Here is a 24237-nt window from a genome sequence, read left to right as displayed (position 1 = left end):
TCTTCAATAGATATTTGAGTATCCGCTTCACGATAAGAAAATTGTTGCCTGATGTGCCTAAAGTGGGACCACTGGTATTTGACCGGACATTCAATACACAAATTTGCCTTACAGCTTCTGAAAAGCTCTGTGCACAATTAACTGATAACTAACAAGAATACGGCTTCTTCAAACAACACTGAGCAACGTGTCAGGCACTAAACGATCCGCTGCATCGCCTTCACGCAGCTCTCACCATTGAGGGAGTTGTCAGCATTGGGCTGTGGCCTCCACGTTCCCCAGATACGTCTACTTGCGATTTCTTCCTTTTGGCACTACGGAAAGAAGAGACTTGATGCATCTATTACCGATAACGTTGAACAACTGAAGATGAGCATGCTACGAGGAATCAACGAAACTGACAGCAACGTTTTGCATCAGGCAACTGGTGTGTCAGACATTAAGGTGATCATACTCAACATATTTTGTAGCAATAATGTTAATAAATGCAACATGTAAGTGACGTATCATACATGAAATTTCATTGCAACGTAATATGCTGATCCTGCAGCGGTTATGGGTTCGGATTTTTTGTTGCTTCAGGAGCTATGTTCTTATCATTGGGCTGGGTGTGTAGGTTAGATTTCACTAACGGGTTGCATTATCGGCTGTGCGCTGCATTATTGTGAGAACTATCGCAGAACGTTTCAGCAGTATGTTTCTGTAGTTCCGTAATCGGCAGACTCACCTTGTGAAGAAGAACGGCACTGAGAAGTCGATCACTTCATGGCGCGACGGGGTGACCATCATGGTGGACAGGCCGACATCCAACTCACCGGTCGCCACACGACCCACGATCCCGTTCCACGTGCCGTTGGCGGAGCGGGACCCATACAACGAGGTCTTCTGCAGACGGTACCTGCGCACGGGAAATCTGCTTCTGGTCGTGGAAAATTAATAAGGGTTTTAAAATATATGTCAAAGATTTCATTTGTATCTTTATAAATAAAAGAAGTGTCAGATTTCACAGGTTTTGGGAGGTAGCTATACAAGTGCTTCTGTCCTTCTTCCTCTTCTGCATTTGATCAGTCGTGTGTAAGCAACTCTATCTTGTACTGCTGTTACTTCGTGATTAATAATGATACTTGAAGACAACTTTTACTGTACTCATTATGTTATCCAGTCATTTTCTCCTAAAATTTTCTTTACTAACTTGACAGTTTCAGAATATTTTTCAGATCAATTGTGGACTATACACAAAGGACTGATGTGGCTTCCGATCCACTATTGGCGATTTTTTGTTGACTTGTTTAGAATTCATTTTACAGCTGAACTTCATCTTTAGTGAGGAAGTTCGAACACGTATCACGATTATCACAGTAATGAACGAGTATCATGTCGGGATTTGTTATTCCCATTACCCACATTCTAAATGACGACGGACCACATCAGGAGCTTGCGTGTTTCCGAACAGCGACCTGGAACAATCACTAGAGAAAATGTAAAACTTTTATTTGTAGATCGAACAGAAATGGATAATATTTTATTTTATTGTAAGGTAACGTACACTAGTGACCGCACCTCTATATTTATTGTAAAATTTGTATTGTATGAACTCATAATTGTTTACCTTTGTTGCATGATCGAGCGACTTTATGGAATAAATAACACAAATGTGGACGGCATAATCACATTAAAACGAATTTATTAAGGAAGGGGTAAATGAAATAGCAAGAAAAACAATCATAAAAGAAAATTTGAAATGGATGAAGTCTGAAGACAGCAAAAGCTAAGATAAATTGACTGACTGTGCCTTTCTGCTTGAGTGCAATGAGTGCTTGGCTGATTTCCTTCACTTATTTATTTAGATCAGCAGTACGTTAGTTTCCTGTCATAGATAGTTACATATTTTCTCTACAGTATAGTGCGATTCATAATAGCGAATCCAACAATACATAGTGTAGCTAGCCTAAGATCGTAATGGCGCATCTTAGTTATTGACATTGTAGATATTAGTGTTGTCAACAGCGAACCTCAGCATTAACGTCTACCGTTCTTGCTTACCAACATTTCGTTTTCAAAGAAACATTTTACTGCAAATTGTTCAGTTCATAATATTATGGTAAAATTGGTAAAAAGGCAAATGTGGTTAGTGGAAATCACAACAATATAGTTACGAGTGAAGAAAGTTATGATCATCTAACAGATTCCGAGATGGAAGATGTTAATGTTGCCATGCCAGAAAACATTACACAACCTGATAACATTGCAGTCTCATGTGATATTCACATGGAGCCACAACTAAATGCTAGTGACAATCAAACAGTGGGAGCAAGCGTACGCCCCTAAGTCGACCTTGTGAAGTTAACAACACAACTCTGACTGAACAGCTTCTGTATGTATCCTACGTATACAGTACGATGGAATTTCTAAAAGAAATGTAAAGCAGTTAGCACAGGAAAATGACAATCTACAGAGACAACAGAGGGCATTGTAGTTTGTGGTGATTTTAATGTAGATTTCTTAAAAGATACGGATAGTAAAAATGAGCTAGATTCTTTGTTTGGTTGTTACAATCAAGTATCTGTTGTAAATTTTCCAGCTCGTGTGCAGCACGATAAGAGGTCACTTAGCAATAACTTTTTCATAGACAGTTCTCGGGCAGAAACTATTAATGTGTACCCAGTTGTTAATGGGCTATCTGATCATGATGCACAGTTAATGGAAATAACACATATAGCACCTTACAGGATTCAAGCAGGTTCATAATTGACCGGGAGGCTTATTAATGTGAAGAGGACACAGAGCTTCAAGTGTAGCCTAGAATAGGTAGAATGGGATGAAGTCTACACAGAAAATGATGCTGATGCCAAAATGTGGACAGGCTAGAATAAGTCAGCATCCGACGTTACTTGCTTACTACAAAAGATACTGTAATATTTTAAGGAATGACAGAAATGAATAATGCGGATAATAAGATTACAACTATATGGAATAGTGTCAAATGGGAGATGGGGCAGCCTGACAGTACACAGTAAATCATAGCAATAAAGCTAAATGATGATGTCATGAGTGATAATTCACAAGTTGCAAATATTTTTAAGAATCACTTTCTGAATGTAGCACCAAAAATAGGATTAAAGGGTTTAGCTGAAGAAGCAAAAAAATGTGTTAAAAATGTCATTCCCCAGGACTTTAGGCCTTTAGAAATAGCACCAACATCCCCCACTGCAGTTATGGGAATTATAAATATACTGTAAAACAAGAGCTCATGTGGTGTTGATGGGGTCTCTAACAGAATTTTGAAGTGTTGTTCTAATTTAATGTCTTTAGCGATGTATGTGATGCTTCGCTGGCACAGGGAATTTTCGCAGACAGATTGAAATACACAATTGTCAAACCTCTTCATAAGAAAGAGAACAAGATTGATTTAAATCATTATAGATCAATCGCATTGATGACTTTATTTTCTAAAGTATTCGAAAAAGTTATGTATTCAAGAGTAGTATTGCATTTAAATGAACATAATTTACTCTGCATGTCACAGTTCGGATTCCAGAAGGGTTACTCGACTGAGAATACTATCTACACATATACCCATCAAATAATACAAGCCCTAAATATCAAATTATCGCTAATTGATATTTTTTGTGATCTCTCCAAGGCATTTGACTGTGTGGATCATGTCACACTCTTAGAAAAACTCAGGTTTTATGGAACTGAAGTCTATACACACAGCTGGTTTGAATCATACTTAATGAACAAAAGCAAAAAGTTGTGCTGAATAGCACAAATAATGTTGGGAGGGTGGTAAGTTCTAGTGAATGGGGAGTTATCGCAAAGGAAGTCCCACAGGGTTCAATTTTAGGTCCTCTGCTGTTCCTTATTCATGTGAATGACCTCTCACTTAACGATCAGTAAGAGGAAATAGTACTTTTTGCAGATGACATGAGTGTTATAATAAATCCCATTCCAGAAAAAGCAGCTGAAGATATTGTTACAGATGTCTTTCAAAGAATTATTAAGTGGTTCTCAGAAAATGGACTCTCCCTTAATTTTGAAAAAACTCACTATATCCAGTTCTGTACAGCGAATAGAGTCATACTGACAATTGATGTAGCATATGAACAGAGCTCAGTTAACAGGGTTGATTTCTGCAAATTTTTGGCTGTTCACATTGATGATAACTTGAATTGTAAGAAGCATATTATTGAACTTCTCAAACAAGTAAGTTGAGCTTCTTTCGCTCTTCGTATAATCGCTAGTCTTGGTAACAAACAGATCAGCCTCCTAAAGTACTTTGCATATTTCCACTCAATACTGTCTTATGGAATAGTTTTCTGGGTAACTCACCACTTAGACATAAAGTATTGAATGCACAAAAGAGAGCAGTGAGAATAATTAGTGGTGTTCACCCAAAGATGTCATGTAGGCACCTTTCCAAGGAGTTAGGTGATTTATCTGCACCATCAGAGTATATATATTCGCTAATGAAATTCGTTAGAAATAATCCATCTCAATTCGTTATGAACAGTGATGTTCATATGTACAACAAGGGAGGGAGAAATGAGCTTTTCTATCCGTTACTGAAGCTGTTAGTTGCCCAAAAAGGAGTACATTATTCAGCAACAAAAATTTTTGATCATTTGCCCAACAACATAAAAGTGTTTGGCAGATAGCAGATCAAGTTTTAAATCTAGCTTAAAATCATTTCTTTTGAACAACTCCGACTCCATGGATGAGTTTCTGTTTCATAAATGGTAAAAATAAAGATTGTACCTCTAAATGTAGTTGCATCTGTAGAACTAAAAATTTCAGTAATATTAATATTAGCACTATATATATATATATATAAAATCGGGAAAATGATCTACGGAACATGACATAACTAAAACTAAACTAAAATTAAAACTAGTAATGTGTCCACTTTATGTGATGTTTGTGAGAGTTTTTCAAGCAACGTAGATAAGCTTACTATAGAAAAAAACCACCATTAGTGATACAGTTCAAGCTTTACAGTCAGAAGTTGAACATTTTAGTACTGACCAAGCTACAATTTGACAAGCTGCTGAATACATTTAATAGCAATTTTGAAAATGGGTAAATGAGAAAGACAAACTTATTGACCGAAGCATCAGTGAAAAACTGCCCCGCGCAGTTCAGCGGTCGATGAATGAGTTTCTTAGAAGTAATGAAATCGTAAAGCAAGAATAGTCAAGTGACCTTAAACAACGTTCGCAAACTGTAGATAAAGACTTGCCGGAATGGTAATAGAATGTTCCTATGCAACTGTAGTGCCTGCAATATTAATTAAAGCAACTGAGAGAGACCACAGTACATTCATCACTTACGGCTGCCCCCACGCCAGGAAATGCTAATCATATAGTAGCTGCACTTAGTTACGAGGATGAGAGTAATTATGTTACTCAGAGCCCTGCACATGATCTGATGTACAACACGGGGGCCATAACAAATCTGTCTACAGCATTATTAGATGAAAGTCTACTTGAACACCGCCAGTTCCAAATATTCATCTAGAAGAAGAAAACACTACGCCCCACCGTTTTTCTCAATCGTTTAAGACTGCTTTACCTAGAAACTGGACCGACAGACAAAAGATCGGCTACATAGTAGGTTAATTAAAGGTGGAACTTCCGTATGGACAAGTGAGACAGCAAAGATCTGCATTGATTATGAGCAATTTGAAAGTGCATTATTAAACAAGTTTCGGTCTGGAACGGACCAAGTGAGATTTATAAAACAAGTTTTCCTCACAAAACTTTTTAACCCTCGCCAAGGAAGCCCGCGGAGCTATTTGAGAAATGCCTTGACATGCCCCGTAAGTAGGACGACCTAGTTTCGGAGTGAGACGTTTTGCAGATCTTAAAGGTTAAGTTGCCGTACGAGATACGCGAAAAGCTAGTGCAAGTACCAGAGACGGACACTGAGTGCGTCATGTCTGTTCTCGATTCGTTAGATTTGATACAGAAAGATATGCGCGGCTCGCGGAACAGTAGTAGAGGTCAGTCAGCCCACTCGATGCCGCCGCGCCAGTACGACCAACACAACTCGCAAGGCGAGAGTTGACTCAGTTACGTAATGCTGACGAATCAACCGACGCAAGAGAATTCGGCACCGCGAAATTACGGTCAGAATTCACCTAACCACAAAATAAAGAAGAAAGCATATAGGTTTTATCCTGCTTACAATGCTGTAGTAACCGACGAAATAGTTGACACAGAAACGGCCATGACAACCGAAACCGTAATGACGGTAATCGACAGACTGAATAATCGACGGACTGTTGGTCCAAATAAGAAATGACAAAGACGAAACGGACAATGACGATGGTATCCGTTGAATAATGATTCAACTAACACAGAAACACGTATACATTCAATAAAAACAACAGCGGCACTCAAAGCAACTCAGAGAACCACACAACGCGTCGTGCGGTAGAGGAAGACTGGCAAAGACATTACCCACAAGTAAATGTAACTGAAGTGGCAAACGAACCACACTTGCCGAACAGTAGCACGTCAAACTAAATACGGTCAGATCTCACCCCAGACGTTGGCCTGTGTTTGTTGGGGGGGAGGGGGGTGACGACTACAACAACAACAATAATAACAACAACAACAAGAACAACGGTAACAACCTGCCTTGTAACAGTAATACAAAAACACACTGCAAGCAAAGTAGTAAACAGACAGAATGAGTGTTGCTATTAAAATACAGTGAAGTCAACACTTGAAAATATTAGGTGTCGTGAACTGCAAACAGAAGTAATACAGATCGCGACCCAAGCAATTGTTTGCGGTGTGCTCACTACCGTTACGCACTGTTAGGGGCAGCCATATGTGCTGTGTCATATAATCTGTACGAAAAGATGATGAAAGTAGGCCCCGTTCCAGACTTCCCTGTTCAGAAATGCTAGATTATAACCGCTATTGGCGCTGTCTAATAGAGCTAGGACACAAATTTTTCTGACAGTGCAGCTTGGAAATGGAGTAATGGTATTCACATTTCTTGTAATAAATCACTTAATCACAGATAGTTTGATAGGGGTAGAGTTTCTGGATGACAAAGATGTAAATATTGATTTCTCATTGGGAAAATGTTATTTAACACATGTCGGAGAGACAACTGAAGTTGTTCTGAACAGGCAAAAACTAAACCATACTAAATACTGCCAGGGTCGTAAAACGCAGTGGTTGGGCAATGATGACAGTTATACTGATTGCCCACACGTAACAGATTTGAAAGTACTGTCAGCAGTAAGGTTAAAGAATTTGCTGGAATAACGAGCAACAAGGTAAGTTATATAATCCGTTACTGCAATATATACAAGTTTTTACACAAAACCAGTTATAATCAAGACTCATAAGTATAACATGGAAGTTCACCCCCCATGACGTTTTCTGTTGCAAAACATATACAATCCCCTGGACTAAACGAAATGCAGTGCGGGATGAGATTAAACATAAGTTTGCCTGGAAAGTAATTGAACCATCAGTGTCACTGTACTGCAGCCCAGTTCTTTCTGTGAATAAATCTAATAGAAGCATTCGGCTCGTGCTAGACGTGCTTGTGATAATCAAAATAAATATACTTCTACATACTATGCCAGAGAACTTGAAAGAACAATTACCGAAATTTCTAGGCGTAAGATGCCTCACCTGCATCGATTAAAAAAGTTTTTATTGGCAAGTAAAATTAACACCTGAATCCAGGAAGTACACTGCTTTTGTTTTTGCAGGTAGAAGCTACCAATTTTGTGTTTCACCATTTGTATGAAATGTTAGTTCTGGAGTATTTATTACCGCCCTTCACACTGTGTTGGACCCAAAGCTACTTGGGAATGTCACATTGTATGTTGATGGCAGTTCAATAGCTACAAGTACCCGGGAAGAACATTTGCACATTTTAGGAAAGACTTTAGAAATATTTACGCAGGCAGAAGTTACGGCCAACTCGCAAAAATATAAATCGCGCTAGAGAAGAAATAAAGCACTTGCTACATATTATCACATCACGAGGCATACCTCCAGATCCAGGTAAGACCAGTGGAATTAAAAATTTTCCTTATCCACAAGTAAAGAAATAATTGAAAGCTTTCTTCGGGTTGCGTTCATTCTTTCGTCGATTCGTTATTGATCTGTTGTTAAATAGTCCAACTCTACTTAATCTGCTTAAGGAAAACGCTTTATGGTGATGAACCCCTAAAAGTATGAACGATTTCAATGCAATTAAAGAAGTACTAATAAACTCCGACATCTCATGCCATCCAGGTATGGATAAAGACTTTTGTACAGCCAGTGAAGCCCCATGCACAGGTTTGGATTCGTGTCTATTCCAGAATATTAAAAAATTGGAAAAACAAGATGTAAGCCGGCAGATTCTTAACTGAATGTGAACATACATATTCAACCACAGAACTGGAAGCACTTGAATCGTGTGGTCGCTTAAGAAATGTAGTGTTACATCCATGGTAAAAGCTAAAGTCTACACTGATCACCACGCTCTAAGTTTCATGTCATGCAAACTTTTACACCGACTTTTAGCACGATGGGCGTAATTTTTACAAGAATACTCTTTGAAGTAATCCGTATCTCAGGTAAACAAAATATTATAGCTGACTCACTATCCCGAGTACTGCAAGGAGTAACCGAGAACACTGAAACAATAGAACAGATATCTGACTACTGAATCCTACTTATGCAAGATAAATATTACGTGTTATTGTTATAATTGTATGTGCAGAAATATGAAGAACTTACAAGAAATGATCCCAAGTCGCACGAGTTAAGAGCATAGTTACAACACAATGTCACTCTCCCCCTAATCCAGAACTGCACTTTGTATAACGGTGTATTATTCTAAAGGAAACAAACTGATTTATGGCTCTTGTGCATACCTGCAGACAGTAATGACACGCTCATTTGGTACACACGTCATGTTTGGGGGCATTTTGGAACAAAGAAATATGTGCAAAAGCTAAATCCGTTCTCTTATTTCCCGAACATGTGACGCAAGGCTCATCGACTCCAGTGTATAATCTATCAGAAAATCTAAGCAATCATTGTGACTAGCAAAAATGATTTATACTTTAGCAAGCAAATCACGAGAAGCCATTGGCAACGACGTCGCCGGACCACATCCAAACGCACGTGGGGGTGCGAGGTAGGTTTTTGCACTGTACGAAGAATTTTCAAAATTTGTAGCGTTTTATGCATCTAATTAACCACAGGAACAACAATAGTCAAGAAAATCTCTGGTCATTACACACTTATAATAAAAAAAAACATAAAGCTTAACTCTCTGACAATGAATCTTTTTTTACAGGGTATAAATGAAGAGAATTTCTACGACAGAATGACATGAAAATAATTCTGATATGATTCAGCCCGCAAGCCAACCCTTCCGCAAGAGTATTTCGCTAACTTAACCACTTCATGCAGACATACGTACACAACAAACACACTCATTAGCTACAATATTTAGAACTGTTTCAACAAGCAGCAAATCATCTCTCAATATATTACACGCACTATGCTCCTGCACAGTTAATGTTAAATGTAAAAGAAGACAACGATGAGTAAGTACTCTTCCGAAGTTCCATCTGAAATCGGAAACATAAGAAGAAAAAAAATATAACCTTTTTCATCACACTCACACGGGAGGCACATCTCCAAAAGCTACAATATGATAAAAATCTAAAAAATGTACAATGTATAAAATAGGAAATTATGTTCTGTTTATAACTCACCGGAAAAAATCCCAGCTTAAATGACAAAACTCCAAATGGGCATTACTATACGAAGGACCATGTGGCATTACTCGAATACCTCATCCAGGTTGCTACTTACTGTTAAACTCTAGAAACAACCAAATTCAAGGCTTCTATCCACATAAGAATCTCAAGAAATTTCGCGGTATGCAGAATCAGCGAACAGCAATACCCGAAGGGAAGTACAGCTGCAGAAACATGATTCACGGCAATCTTCGAATGAAACAAACGCATTGAATACTCTGAGTATTAATGTCATCGCAAACAAGTAATTATTTCACATCACGGACATGTACTCGCAATATTGAAGGTTATCCAGAGTAAATTTTATTTATTCTCCTATCCATACATATGTATTTTCACTTAAGAAATATGTGCTGTAGCACAGTCACAGTTTATTTATGTTTTCATTGTTAAGTATATTTGATTATTTGATTTTTGTAACTGTATAGGTTTAAAGCTTATCTCCATGAATGCAGAGGTGGATTTCACAACGAAACAAGGATACAGCGTGTGCTATATATATCACATATTTTAGCACTGAACACTGGTAACAAACTCAGAAAATAGTGTGTCAGCTTGGAGAAGCAAACACAATAACAAAACCGAACAGTGCAACTTACTGCTGTTTAATGAGTGGAACTACCGTACCGACATGTTACACTATTAACTCAGCATCATACTAGTACGAGAATAAAAACACGTTTGCACATCGTGCATGATTCAGGCTATATTAACAGTACCAGCAGTACGCTCACACTGATATAATATTAAGCAATAAAACTGCAGTGTACTGCTGATACGCAATTTTTTCCTTTACTCTTTCAATTAAGATATTTTATTATTCAGTTCTTTTTCGCTTTGGTATAGAATGATGCATGTTCAAGCACTCATGGACCTTAAGTAGATATGCATCTCAGTGATTTTCTCTGACTTATCTGTAAAAATAGTGAGCGCATTACATAATTATATGAGTACAATTTCCAGGCAATTCAATTTGTAAAAACTGACCTAAATTTTATCAATGTAAATGTAAAGCAGAAGACTGGGAAAAGTAGTTAACAGTATGGAAAAACGACTTGGATCAGAGAATTATGGAGGTAAAAGCCCGTAACAGGTATAGGACAATAAATAAATGTATAGTGAATAAATGTATTCAGTGAAAGGAAACAGTGACCTGTAAACAAGTTAACAGTAGCTCACCATGTAGCGTCAGGAAGCAAGCGCAGGATTGTAACCCTTCTTGCTGGTGAAATTTTATAAAGACTTTCTCCAAGCAAACATTTTCACCGAGTGCGATGGGTGTTTACTATCCTCAAAAGACTGAAAACTTTTTGAATCAATAGATCATGATGCTGAAGGACTCATCCGCACGAACATTTCAAAGAAGACACCAAAAGAAACTATCTGAAAGAGAAACTTCATGTGGACGATATACTTAGTTCCAAACCGTCATGCTCCGGCCAAGTTACCGATACGCCAAGAAAAAATATAGCGTTTCGATCCCCAGTGAAGCGATAGACGTTATTGTACGTTTAAATTACTACGTTGACATGCGATTTTGGAAGAGAAGTTATGATTCTAAGACAGTAATGTGCCTCACTGTCCTTTAATTATTCTTGATAGTGGAGATACTATCACATACCAGTAGCTAGAATCTTTAATGCTACCGAGGTCAAGTTATTCTTGTACAGTGGATGAGATCCAAGTTTTGAAATTTAATTCCATATGATAAAAGAAACATTTTTATTGTAAATGATACAAAACTTGTAGTGACAGCAATAGTAAAGAAGACATTGTATGATTTACGTATATTTATGTAAATAACGTAATGTATTTCGGTTTATTATGTGCACTGAATCGTACAGCCCCTTCAAAGAGACTGATGTAGTCGCACAATTGTTTCATATACTACAGGAATCTGGAGCCACTACATGAGGGCACGTGAACACCTGGTAAACAAATATACGAGATGACCTAAAAGGTCAAAGCAGTACGTTGAAAGACTCCTCATCATTATATGGACTTCATCGTAGTCATTCAAGGTGGCATCATAAGACCGCCTTTAAAAAACCGTTCTTTTATGATATAATTTAAAACGTCTGTAAAATGACTGTCAAAGTTTTAACTTGTATCTTAATAAATAAAAGAAGGCTCAACCTTCACATGTTATTTGAGGCAGCAAGACAAGTGCTTGCCGTCCTTCTTCCTCTTCTGGATCTGATCAGTCACAGCTGTGACTTCATGATTAATAATGACATTTGAAGTAACTTTTATTATACTTGTTACGTTACCTATCCAGTCATTATATCCTGAACTTTGGTGTATTAACATATCAGTTTCAGAATATTTTTCAAACCGATTGTAGACAATACGGAAATGACTGATATGGCTTCCGATCCGCCATTGGCGGGCTTTGTTAACTTGCTTAAAATTAATTGTACAATTGAATCTTCATCTTTACTGAGGAACTTCGAACGAGTGTCACGATTATTACAACAATGAATTCGGGTTTTGTTATTCCAGTTAACCAGATTCTGCAACGGATAAACGATGTACAGGCAAATTAAAAACCTAGGTTCTTGGAGTAATTCAGGAATGATAGCACACACACACACACACACACACACACACACACAGACACACTGCATACCAGTGCCACCAAAGATGACCAAAGTCATGGGTATGGATGGAGAAAGATTACGAACTGGCAAGTGAGGTAACATTGACTCTGTCCCTCTGCTTTTTGACAAGGGAGAGAGAGCAGGATTCCAAGCAGGGTTTAAGCAAAAACTTCCACCCTGTTTACAGGGTTGCTCGCTAACTTAATCTCAACAGCCTCCTTAATAACACTGTTCCAATAGCTGGACGTGCATGCCAATATATCGGTATTGTTGTAGAAAATAGGGTGACCAGTACCCAGACAGTGTTCGGCAGTAGCAGATCTACTTGGGTGCTGTAATCGTGTGTGCCTTTTATGCTCAGTACATCGTTCCTCCATGGTCCTGACAGTCTGACCAATATATGTCATGCCACAGCTACAAGGAATGCGATATACATCCGCCTAACGCAAACCTAGGTCATCCTTAACAGAACCAAAAAGCACTCTAATTTTAGATGGAGGTCAGAAAACACATTTCACATTGTTGGAAGTGCTTCCTAAGTAAGACAAAAAGACCGTAGACTTAGGTGTCGACTCAGTATTATCATCAATCTTCCTTTGCACAGTTAGACGATTGCGCAACGCACTTTCAGTCTGTCTTTCACTATACCCGTTTTGACGAAATGTAGCTTCAAGATGGGACAGGTCCGCTGACAAAGACTTAGTGTCGGAAATGACATGTGCCCTGTGTACCAATGTACTAAGTACCCCTTCACGCTGAGCTGATGGTGAGAACTATCAGTCTGTAAATACAAATCAGTGTGAGTGCGTTTCCGGGAACTGCATGTCCCAATGATCCATCAACCTTCCTCCTAACCAAAACATCAAGAAAGGGAAGGCAACCATCCTCTTCCACCTCCATCGTAAAACGAACGTTCTGGTGGATCGAGTTCAGATGTTCCAAAGAGGTATTCAAATTCTCCCTACCATGAGGCCAAACGACAAATGTATCATCAACATGTGTGAAGAAACAGGCGGGTTTCAAAGTGGCTCAAGTGGTTCAAGTGGCTATGAGCACTATGGGATTAACTGCTGAGGTCATCAGTCCCCTAGAACTTAGAACTACTTAAACCTAACTAACCTAAGGACATCACACACATCCATGCCCGAGGCAGGATTCGAACCTGCGACCGTAGCGGTCGCGCGGTTCCAGACTGAGGCGCCTAGAACTACTCGTCCACTTCGGCCGGCGGGTTTCAAAGCGTCGATTCCAATGCACGTTCCTCGAACATTGGATCAGCTTCTCCGTTTACGATATTCTCGTTTACAGGCTCTGCGTAATAATAATCTCCCCTTTAGTTCAAATGGATCAAATGGCTCTGAGCACTATGGGACTTAACATCTGTGTTCATCAGTCCCTAGAACATAGAACTACTTAAACCTAACTAACCTAAGGACATCACACAGATCCATCCCCGAGGCGGGATTCGTACCTGCGACCGTAGGGGTCCCGCGGTTCCAAACTGAAGCGCCTAGAACCGCACGGCCACACTGGCCGGCTCTCCCCTTTTTCAGAGTCGCTTACTTCAATGGGTTTCCCAATTTACTGCCCATATGTTCATTGGGGTGATCCGCTGTCGGTGTCTGCTCGGCTTACATACTTTTGTTACCGCGTCACGTGCCTGGAACGCCAGCAGGCGGCATCCAACGTCGCGTTGGGAAGTGGTCATAATTTCTTGGCTTATCAGCGTCAGTTTTGACTCTCAAGTAGCGTGGATTCGTAAACGTGCATTTCAGAGACGGTCATTTTCAAATGTGGTTTGTTTGTTTTGTTTTGTTTTAGGGCGCAAAAACAACTAGGGCTATACGCGCGCATGTCAAATCAATAAAACACCAAACAAAGAGAGAAGTTAAAAATGACTACACGTCAGTCCCAATCGACGGAAAAGAATACAGCTAAAAACAGGAACGTGGAGGTCTATAACATACGCCATAGAGAAACGGAGGTCCAGAATTAAAAATTAAATGGCCTTTGCCATATCGCTAAGACGGATAACAAGTAAAACGCGGTCGAAATCGCGCGCGTCGCTCGCTGAAACGGCCGATAACTCAGACAGTAAACACAAACGTAAATCGTAAGCGGTTAAGAGAAAGGCACTCCGTCAGGAAATGACGGACAGTCAAAAGTTGGGAGCAATGTGCACCAAGTGGTAGGGGAGCACCACGTAAGAAATGGCGATGGCTAAGAAGACAGTACTTATCGGTAGCAGCGGACATTAAATTAATGAATGCTGTTGTAATTCAGCACATTGAATAGAAGAAAAATGACGCTCAAAACATTTTGTAAAGATTAGTGATCGAGTATCATATTGCATATCGCATATAAATAAAGGTAAATTTACTGTTATTAATCAATTAAACATAGACTAACACAGACTACACAAAACAAAACAACGTTTCGTGAGGGAATTACAGTTTCACAACTCTAGGGTCTCTCAAGGTGGCAGCAGTCTGAAACAGAGAACAGTAGGAACGAAGTGTTCCGCATGGGCCCGACTTTTAACGATCAGTACCTCGATGCCAGCGGCCAACTTACCGTGCCTTTCCTACCGCTGGTCTACTAGAGGCTCGTAAATGATAATTTATGAAGATTACGCAACAATAATAAGATGGGTACACATGTGGACCGAGGTGCCTACCCAAAACGCCAGTATTGGCTCTTCAATAATAAAAAAAAATTGATGGCCGCTGGTCTAGAGCACCTTGCGCTCAATGAGGCTTTTCACTTGTTGTGTGTTGTGCGTGTCGTCACACTCACTCAGCCTACTGTGTACATGAACCAAGTTGCTTAACATACTCAGAGAACAAGTGTTGCTGTTGCTCTCACATCTTCCTGATGCGTGTGCTTCGCACGCTCCCAGGATGAGGACAGTCGTGTCCAGAGAATTTCATTCATACGGACCTGGTTTGACGAACACTAAGGCACTTCGATTTTGCTAGTTGCCAATCCTATCTCGCTCCTTAAGGAAATATCTGATATTATGTGTAGCAGCAGGTGAATCGGAACGGCGCAAAAACATCCCTACAATGTTCTAGCTCTACGGGAGTTGATTATCGATCAGTGGCTTCAGACCGTATAGAATATCTACAAAAACTTGTAGACTCGCTTCCTCGCAGAACTGAGGAAACATACTTGTATTCTGTTTCCGTGCGTTCAGATCGAATCCTTTTCCCAACTACAGTAGAAACGCGTCGTCAGTCCCAAGAGGTGCGGTATACAACAGCATGTAGAGCGAAAGCCTTGACGTTGAACTGCTTCATTGCCTTTGTCTGATGGCAATGGATGAAAATCAGAATCCACGGTACCTACTTGGTCTTTTAATCAGTAGAATCTGTGAACTGAAAACTATTTCCGTGATCACTAAACTCAGGTTGTAACGCAAGAAAAATTCTCTTGCCGGAATTCGTCTGAATTTATATTTAGTTATCTTACTTGGTTGTGCGTAATACTATGTTTCATGTGAACGTAGCGTCTACTGAGAACGTAGGCATTTTCAGATGAATTAATTGTTTCAGTGTCTACAAATAATTGCTCTCATGTTCGTCATATTGGAAGATCAGTCCTTTTTATTCGCAGGTGTCTTCCATAATTCAAGACACAGCATGGATTCGTTACTGGAAAGAAATTTTATGAAATTGCATTGGTCACCTACCGCAGGAGTCTTGACAAACAATACTGATAAGCCGATAAATATGTTATTAACTACAAATTTCTGTGTTTCCGTAACGCTGATGGGAGAAACAGGGTGCGGCTGATATTCTAAAGCGGTCACATTTTGCCATCCACTTCACCATGTGGTGTACATGTCCAATCCAGTGGACAGTCATTAGTGTCGCTTGCCTGGCGCTTTCAGCCGGTCCTGAGACTGCAAATACTCGCAGGGCACAGCACCAGTATGAACTATCCACTGGAGTGGACTGCGTGAATTTACAGCCTCAGGGCTGATTGAAAACGGAAAGAAGAAACTTTAACAGCTGTCCATTGCAGTGGACATACGCACCAAAGGCTTGAGGTGATGTACAAGCTTTTGGAGGTGCTCTGCTAATCCACTACAGGGGAAATCTTTATCGAGTAACATTTATTGTAATGAGCTAGAGCCAGAGAGCTAATAAATAATTGGTTTGAGAAGACTAAAGATCAGAGAACTAATTCCAAATTCCTAATTTCCTTCAAACATCAAACCATAAATAAAGGAGTGGTGAAATCTTAATTTCTTCCGAAAATCATCTTCATATGGTCTTTCTTCATATGGTCTTATTTGAAAATACTGTTTTATCTCACTCAGTACTACATTACAAGTTAATTACTACATCGAATGAACAGGGTAATCGTGTACCACTACATCAGCAGAGTTGCACTATCTTATTCAAAACCCATTTCTATATGTCTCGTGTTCGTCACATGGTGAGGGAAAAATTGTCGAATCGTTACTACAAGACCAAGTCGTCGCTTTACAGTATCCTGAAAAGACTTCTTCAGTAGCAGGTAGTTATTTTTAGGTAGCTTTCCAGGAGATTGATGAGAAAAAAATTCCGATATGATTCTATAATTACAATGATTATTTACTGAAATGTAGTAGCAGTTCCTGTAAGCTGGGATTGCTCTGTTTCAGTGACAAGTTCTTGCCCAAACAATGTGACATATTTCATATGTGGTCATGGAATAAAGAAAACATCAACATGGAATCACTCTCTTTTCTTTGTCATAATATGTGTAATGTGGATAGATCATGGGTGTTTACCTAGTTTGTTATTGTTTCCAGGAAATACAGTTCATATTTACTCGTGCTCTCCAAGTGATTAAAGGCGGAATATAAGCTCAGACTGTGAAGGACGGTGTAAGCAGCTGACTGTTAAACGGAAGCAGTCTACCATAGGCATGTAGCGAAACAGATTTTGTGCGTGATTTCGACTCTGTAACTACCTTGGACTGCACCCACGGTAGAGTAGGGACTTTCCAGTCAAATACACACATAAAAAAGTTTTGCATCACCTCGGTCCCTAGAGTTCCGGAACCAATACAGAAAATTGGAACAGACATCATCATAAACATCATTTCCACCCTTTTTATTGCCCATGAAAACCACACGTTGTATGTTGTGCCACCATACAGTGAGACCTTCAGAGGTGGTGGTCCAGACTGCTGTAATCACCAGTACCTCTAATACCCAGTAGCACGTCCTCTAGCATTGATGCAGGTCTGTAGTTGTCGTAGCATACTACCCATAAGTTCATCAAGTCACTGTTGGTCCAGATTGTCCCACTCCTCAATGGCGATTCGGCGTGGATCCCTCAGAGTGGTTGATGGGTCACGCCGTCCATAAACAGCCCTTTTCAGTCTATCCCAGGCATATTCGATAGGCTTCATGTCTGGAGAACATGCTGGCCACTCTAGTCGAACGACGTCATTCACAAGATGTGCACCATGGGGGCATGAAGACGAATGCCTCGCCAATATGTTGCCGATATGGTTGCACTATCGGTCGGAGTATGACATTCACGTACCGTACAGCCATTACGGCGCCTTCCATGACCACCAGCGTGTGGCCCCACATAATGCCACCCCAAAACAATAGGGAACGTCCACCTTGCTGACTCGCTGGACAGCGTGTCTAAGGCGTTCAACCTGACAGCATTGCTTCCAAACACGTCAACGACAATTGTCTGGTTGAAGGCATATGCGACACTCATCGGTGGAGAGAACGTGATGCCAATCCCGAGCGGTCCATTTGGCATGTTGTTGGGCTCATCTCTACCGCGCTGCATGGTGTCGTGGTTGCAAAGCTGGACCTTGGCATGGTCGTCGGGCGTGTAGTTGCTCATCATGCAGCCTACTGCGCACAGTTTTAGTCGTAACACGACGTACTGTGGCTGCACGAAAAGTATTATTCAATGTGGTGGGGTTGCTGTCAGGGTCTCTCCGAGCCATAATCCGTAGGTAGCGGCATCCACTGCATCAGTAGCCGTTGAGCGGCCTGAGCGAGGCATGTCATCGACACTTCCTGTCTCTCTGTATGTCCCCCATGTCTGAACAACATCGCTTTGGTTCACTCCGAGACGCCTGGACATTTCCCTTGTTGATAACCCTTCCTGGCACAAACCAACAATGCGGACGTGATCCAACTTCGGTAGTAACCATTTAGGTATGGTTGAACTATAGACAACACGAGCCATGTACCTCCTTCCTGGTTGAATGACTGGAACTAATCGGCTGTCGGACCCCCTCTGTCTAATAGACGCTGCTCATGCATTGTTGTCTACATCTTTGGGCGGGTTTAGTGACATCTCTGAACAGTCAAAGGGACTGTGTCTGTAATACAATATTCGCAGTCAAAGTCTATCTTCAGGAGTTCTGGGAACTGTGGTGATGCAAAACTTTTTTGATGTGTGTAGGTGAGCTGGTGGTGGGGCAGATGGAGCCCCAACGTAGGAATATTAGGAGGACATTCCCATTCCCTAAATTTGCCTTGCTGCCAACGGAAACCCCTCCTCCCCTCGAAAACCTTACCCATCTCTTTTAGGTGAAAGGCTTTTTGTACTGCGTGTATAGAGAGTAAAAGGGATGACTTGTTCGGTATCAGCGATAATTTGTCCGAGTGAGTGGGAATGAGGCAAACGATACTTAAATTTAATCCACATCCATTCTCCTCCCCACTACGACAGCATAGCATTCATTGCGGGCTCTTTTGGATTATTCTGGGACTGGAAAAAAGGACCGAAATTCGCTGTCAGTAATTAGCCCACTGCTCTCGGGCAAGTAGACACACTGGATGCGTACTACGTCATGAAAGGTTCTGTCCTTCACAAGAATTTTTTGAAAATTTAGATTACTCTTCAGCGCTGGGATAGTTCGTTTAACAGGACAAGGTCTGATTCCCTCTTTTACTTTTGTCCGATTAAGCTAGTGTTCCGTCTCAATTGACCTCGCCATCGATTGGTACTGGAACGCCAACTTTGACAGTCTCATTTCTCTCGAATAGCACCTACAACAGCTGACTGCGTATTGTAAACAACCGAGAAAATGTAGTTATTTGTTCAAATGGCTCTGAGCACTATGGGACTTAACATCTGAAGTCATCAGTCCCCTAGAACTTAGAACTACTTAAACCTAACTAACCTAAGGACAACACACACATCCATGCCCGAGGCAGGATTCGAACCTACGACCGTAGCAGTCGCGCAGTTCCGGCCTTAACCGGCTAGAACCTCTCGGCCACCGCGGACGGCTAAATGTAGTTATCCAACCGCAGAGTGCATTTTCTATATATATTTATGAAGACTATAGAAAGGCATTGATTGTTGCTTTAGTCTAAGATAATTCCGCTTATAAGAAGACCACAGTAGTTTGCCAAGTTTCTGAGTCTACTTCTACGAACAGGTTCTCCAGATATTGTTCATTTACTTCATAAAGAGCTTCAACTTTCCAACCAAGAATATATCAAAATCCTTTACTTAAAATGTAAGTTAATGCTAACAGCATTAAATAATTCTCTGATAGAACTATGTGAGGTGGCGGATATATCAGGGAAAAATACTCACGTGAAATTTATTTTCCTTGACAGAATGTCCCAAATATCACACAGATATCCGCTGCAAGTTGTGTTGTCCAGGTTGTACACGTCCGGCCACTCCTAAGGAAAAGCCCACACTGTAGCCAAAAAGCTGCTTAGTGCTAACATAGTGCATCGTCTTTCATGCCAACTCAGAAAGTTCCAGTACTCAACTGCTTCTGAATAGTTTACTTACCAGATAACAATACCGGCTACATTAACAATATTCGCAATATCCAGCAATGAGTGAAAGCCGAACTGATAAGTAATTAACTTTTTACTTATATCGCAATTAGCACCCAAAAATATTATACTTGCTGAAAGAATATGTTTATTTATAAAGTTTTCGTCAATATATTGGTATAATGTAGTTTGTATATATAGGGAAGCACTCTGAAGATACCGTGCTGTGAATTGACTGTGAAACATACATCCCAAAAATGTGACGTGTTTTAACAGCACTTTAACTGTAACTGTATTGAGCTTGATCTCTCTTTTGCACTCTCATACTAACTTAGCTGCACAGACTATGTTCATTTCACCATAATCGAGCTCCCTCAATCAAAATTACGAAATCGTTAAGGTGTAGCTGTATTTGAAATATGTAGACAAGATATGAGAAAATAGGGCTCGTACGGGGAGGCATACCAACAGTCGTATTTCCCTCGCTCTGTCTGCGAGTGGAACAGAGTAGAGGAAAGGAAACGACTGATAGTGGTACAGGGTACCCTCCGCCACAAACCCTGCAGTAGCTTGCGGAGTATGTGTGTAAATGCATACGTAAATGTAGAAGATCCCTGGGGGATGGGGGTGTGCCAACTGTAAAAATTGTTAGTTCGCCTAAACAGGTCATTCCAAAGGATTTAAATATGCTAAATTTCATGTTAGTAAATTGTCGAAGTGTCTGTAGCAAGGTCCTCGAGTTACTCTCCGAAAAAAAGTAGTAATGCCAATATTGTATTAGGTACTAAAATCTGGTTGAGACCAGACATAAATAGCAGTGAAATTTTGAACTCAGATTGGACTGATGCTATGGGAGGTAATGTGTTCAATGCAGTTAAAAGCTTTTTCAAGGCAATTAAGATTGATACTGGGTCGGACTGTGAAACAGTCTGGATAAAGCTGTCAATCACACAAGGAGTGACCATTGTATTAGGATATTTTTATAGAGCACCAGCATCCGCAACATACGTCGCAGAACGTTTCAGGGAAAGCCTTGAGTACATAGGAAATAAACATCCAAATTATCCATTAGTTATAGGTGGAGACTTTAATCTGGCGTCCATTGACTGGAAAAATTACACGTTTATCACAGGGGGCAGAAACAAAGACTCGTATGAAGTTATTCTAGGAGCGCTCTCAACATACACCCTTGAGCAACTGGTTAGAAAACCAACTCGAGATGGGAACATATTAGATATCTTGGCGACAAAGAGACCTGATCTTTTTGAGGAAGTTACTCTAGAAGAAGGTATTAGCGACCATAATGTCGTTGTGGCTTCTATGTCAGTGGAAGATGCAGAAAAACCAAAGGAACAGCGTACAGTTTTCTTGTTTGGGAAAGCAAATAAAAGTGTCGTTAATGAATATCTTCATAGTCAGTACCAAGCATTCACCGCGGGACACAAAGATATTGAGCATCTTTGGTCTGAATTTAAAGGTATTGTCCACCACGTGCTAGAGAAATATGTGCCTATCAAAAATATAGGGCAGGGAAAGGATCCACCTTGGTTTAAGAAACATATTAGGAAGTTGTTAAGAAAGCAGAGAATTTTGCACAGAAGACGGGCTAGAAGTGTGTGTGCCCGTAGTCTACATCTACATCTAGATGGATACCCTTCAAATCACATTTAAGTGCCTGGCAGAGGGTTCATTGAACCACCTTCACAATTCTCTGTTATTCCAATCTCGGATAGCGCGCGGAAAGAACGAACACCTATATCTTTCCATATGAGCTCTGATCTCCCTTATTTTATCGTGGTGATTGTTTCTCCCTATGTAGGTCGGTGTCAACAAAATGATTTCGCATTCGAAGGAGAAAGTTGGTGATTGGAATTTCGTGAGAAGATTCCGTCACAACGAAAAAACGCCTTTCTTTTAATGATGTCCAGCCCAAATCCTGTATCATTTCTGTGACAATCTCTCCCATATTTCCCGATAGTAAAAACGTGCTGCCCTTCTTTGAACTTTGTCGATGTACTCCGTCGGTCCTATCTGGTAAGGATCCCACATCGCGCAGCAGTATTCTAAAAGCAGACGGACAGGTGTCGTGTAGGCAGTCTCCTTAGTAGATTTGCTACATTTTCTTAGTGCCCTGCCAATAAAACACAGTCTTTGGTTAGCCTTCCCCACAACGTTTTGTATGTGTTCCTTCCAATTTAAGTTGTTCGTAATTTTAATACCTAGGTATTTATCAGAATATACGGTTTTTAGATTTGACTAATTTATCGTGTAACGGAAGTTTAACGGATCGCTTTTAGCAGTCATGTAGATGACCTCACACTTTTCGTTATTTAGGTTCAACTGCCAATTTTCGCACCACTCAGATATCTTTTCTAAATCGTTTTGCTATTTGTTTTGATCTTCTGATGACTTTATTAGTCGATAAACGACAATGTCATCTGCAAACGATCTAAGACGGCTGCTTAGATTGTCTCCCAAATCGTTTATATAGGTAAGGAACAGCAAAGGGCCTATAACACTACCTTGGGGAACGGCAGAAGTCATTTCTGTTTTACTCGATGACTTTCCGTCAGTTACTATTAACTGTGATCTCTCTGACAGTAAATCACAAATCCAGTCACGTAACTTAGTCGATATTCCACAAGCACGGAATTTCACTACAAGCTGCCTGTGAGATACAGTGTCAAAAGCCTTCCGGAAGTAAAAAAATACGGAATCGATCTGAAATCCCTTGTCAACAGCACTGAACACTTCATGTGAATAAAGAGCTAGTTGTGTTTCACAGGAACGATGTTTTCTGAACCCGTGTTCACTGTCTGTCAATAGACTGTTCTCTTCCATGTAATTCATTATGTTCGAACACAATATATGTTCCAAAATCGTGCTGTATATCGACGTTAGCGATATGGGCCTGTAATTTAGTGGATTACTCCTACTACCTTTCTTGAATATTGGTGTGACCTGTGCCACTTTCGAGTCTTTGGGTACGGTTCTTTCATCGAGCGATCGGTTGCATTTTCGTCGAGCGGTCGGTTGTATATGATTGTTAAGTATGCCTGTTATTCCAAACCTCTTCACCACAATGAGCCTTCTGGCTGTGAGAATTCCCTACTAATGAGTAGGCACAAATGGAGCACTAATAGCTATGCCACTACGCTATCTGTTGGTGGGCGACGTTGAAACCAGTATCAGTACATCTTCTATCGTCCAGGTGCAACGTGTCGTCATCGCATCAGGATCGACGTCGCCTTTGCAAGTGTATTAATTTTTTCCGGGAGTGTATACTGATGGTACATGAAGTGCAGAACTGAAACACCAATCTTCCGAAGCAACTCTTATAAATTCTCGAGAATATCGAATCTGAAGTTTTTCAAGTGTCTATAACTTCATAACGTCTTTTTCTCTACAGGCAGGGAGGCTGTGTGGTAGAATGCTTGTATGCGAAATGATCCGCCTGGATTCAGTTGCCGACCATTGTTAATTTTCAAATAAAGACGCATGTTCCATGAGCATTTACATGAAGTGTGAAGTACATAAAGATGGAAATAAGTTATAATCGTAAAGTTTTTTAATGTAAACAAATTAAGAATTTATATTTAGAATGAAAACTGTATGTCTCTGTGTGACATGTAACTAGGAATTGCCGGCCCTTGTGGCCGAGCGGTTCTAGGCGCTTCAGTCCAGAACTGCGCTGCTGCTGCGGTCGCAGGTTCGAATCCAGCCTCGGGCATGGATGTGTGTGCTGTCCTTAGTTAGATGTAAGTAGTTCTAAGTCTAGGGGACTTAGATGTTGTCCCATAGTGCTGAGAGCCATTTGAACCATTTGAACTACGGATTGGAAATGTATTTTTGATAAAAATTACAACCAAATGTATGTTACTTAGCATATATTTGATGCATTTTATATTTAAATGACGTAGGTATTCGAACTCAACGAATAAAACGAAAACAAATTCGATCTAAAAGAGACTCGAAACAACGATTATCAGTATCAATCACTACTGATTTTGTTTCCACCTTTATGTATTTTCCCAACGGTCTTGCCGCATTGGTGACACCGGTTCCCGTCAGAT

General features: G+C 40.3%; 1 protein-coding gene across 1 annotated transcript in view; it reads right to left on the bottom strand.

The window, feature by feature from the left end:
• The window catches only part of LOC124775924 (glutamate receptor ionotropic, kainate glr-3-like), a 117845-nt gene that overhangs the window by 54256 nt on the left and 39352 nt on the right, over positions 1-24237 (bottom strand). The window contains exons 4-5 of the mRNA XM_047250769.1: positions 19971-20062; positions 728-898 (exon numbers count right to left, since the gene is read on the bottom strand). Of these exons, the coding sequence (XP_047106725.1) occupies positions 728-898; positions 19971-20062 (263 nt within the window). The remainder of the gene's footprint in view (positions 1-727; positions 899-19970; positions 20063-24237) is intronic.

Source organism: Schistocerca piceifrons, chromosome 2, assembly GCF_021461385.2.
Source record: "Schistocerca piceifrons isolate TAMUIC-IGC-003096 chromosome 2, iqSchPice1.1, whole genome shotgun sequence".
NCBI lineage: Eukaryota > Metazoa > Arthropoda > Insecta > Orthoptera > Acrididae > Schistocerca > Schistocerca piceifrons.
Note: the sequence above shows the minus strand (reverse complement) of the source record. Positions and strands in the feature narration are given on the sequence as shown.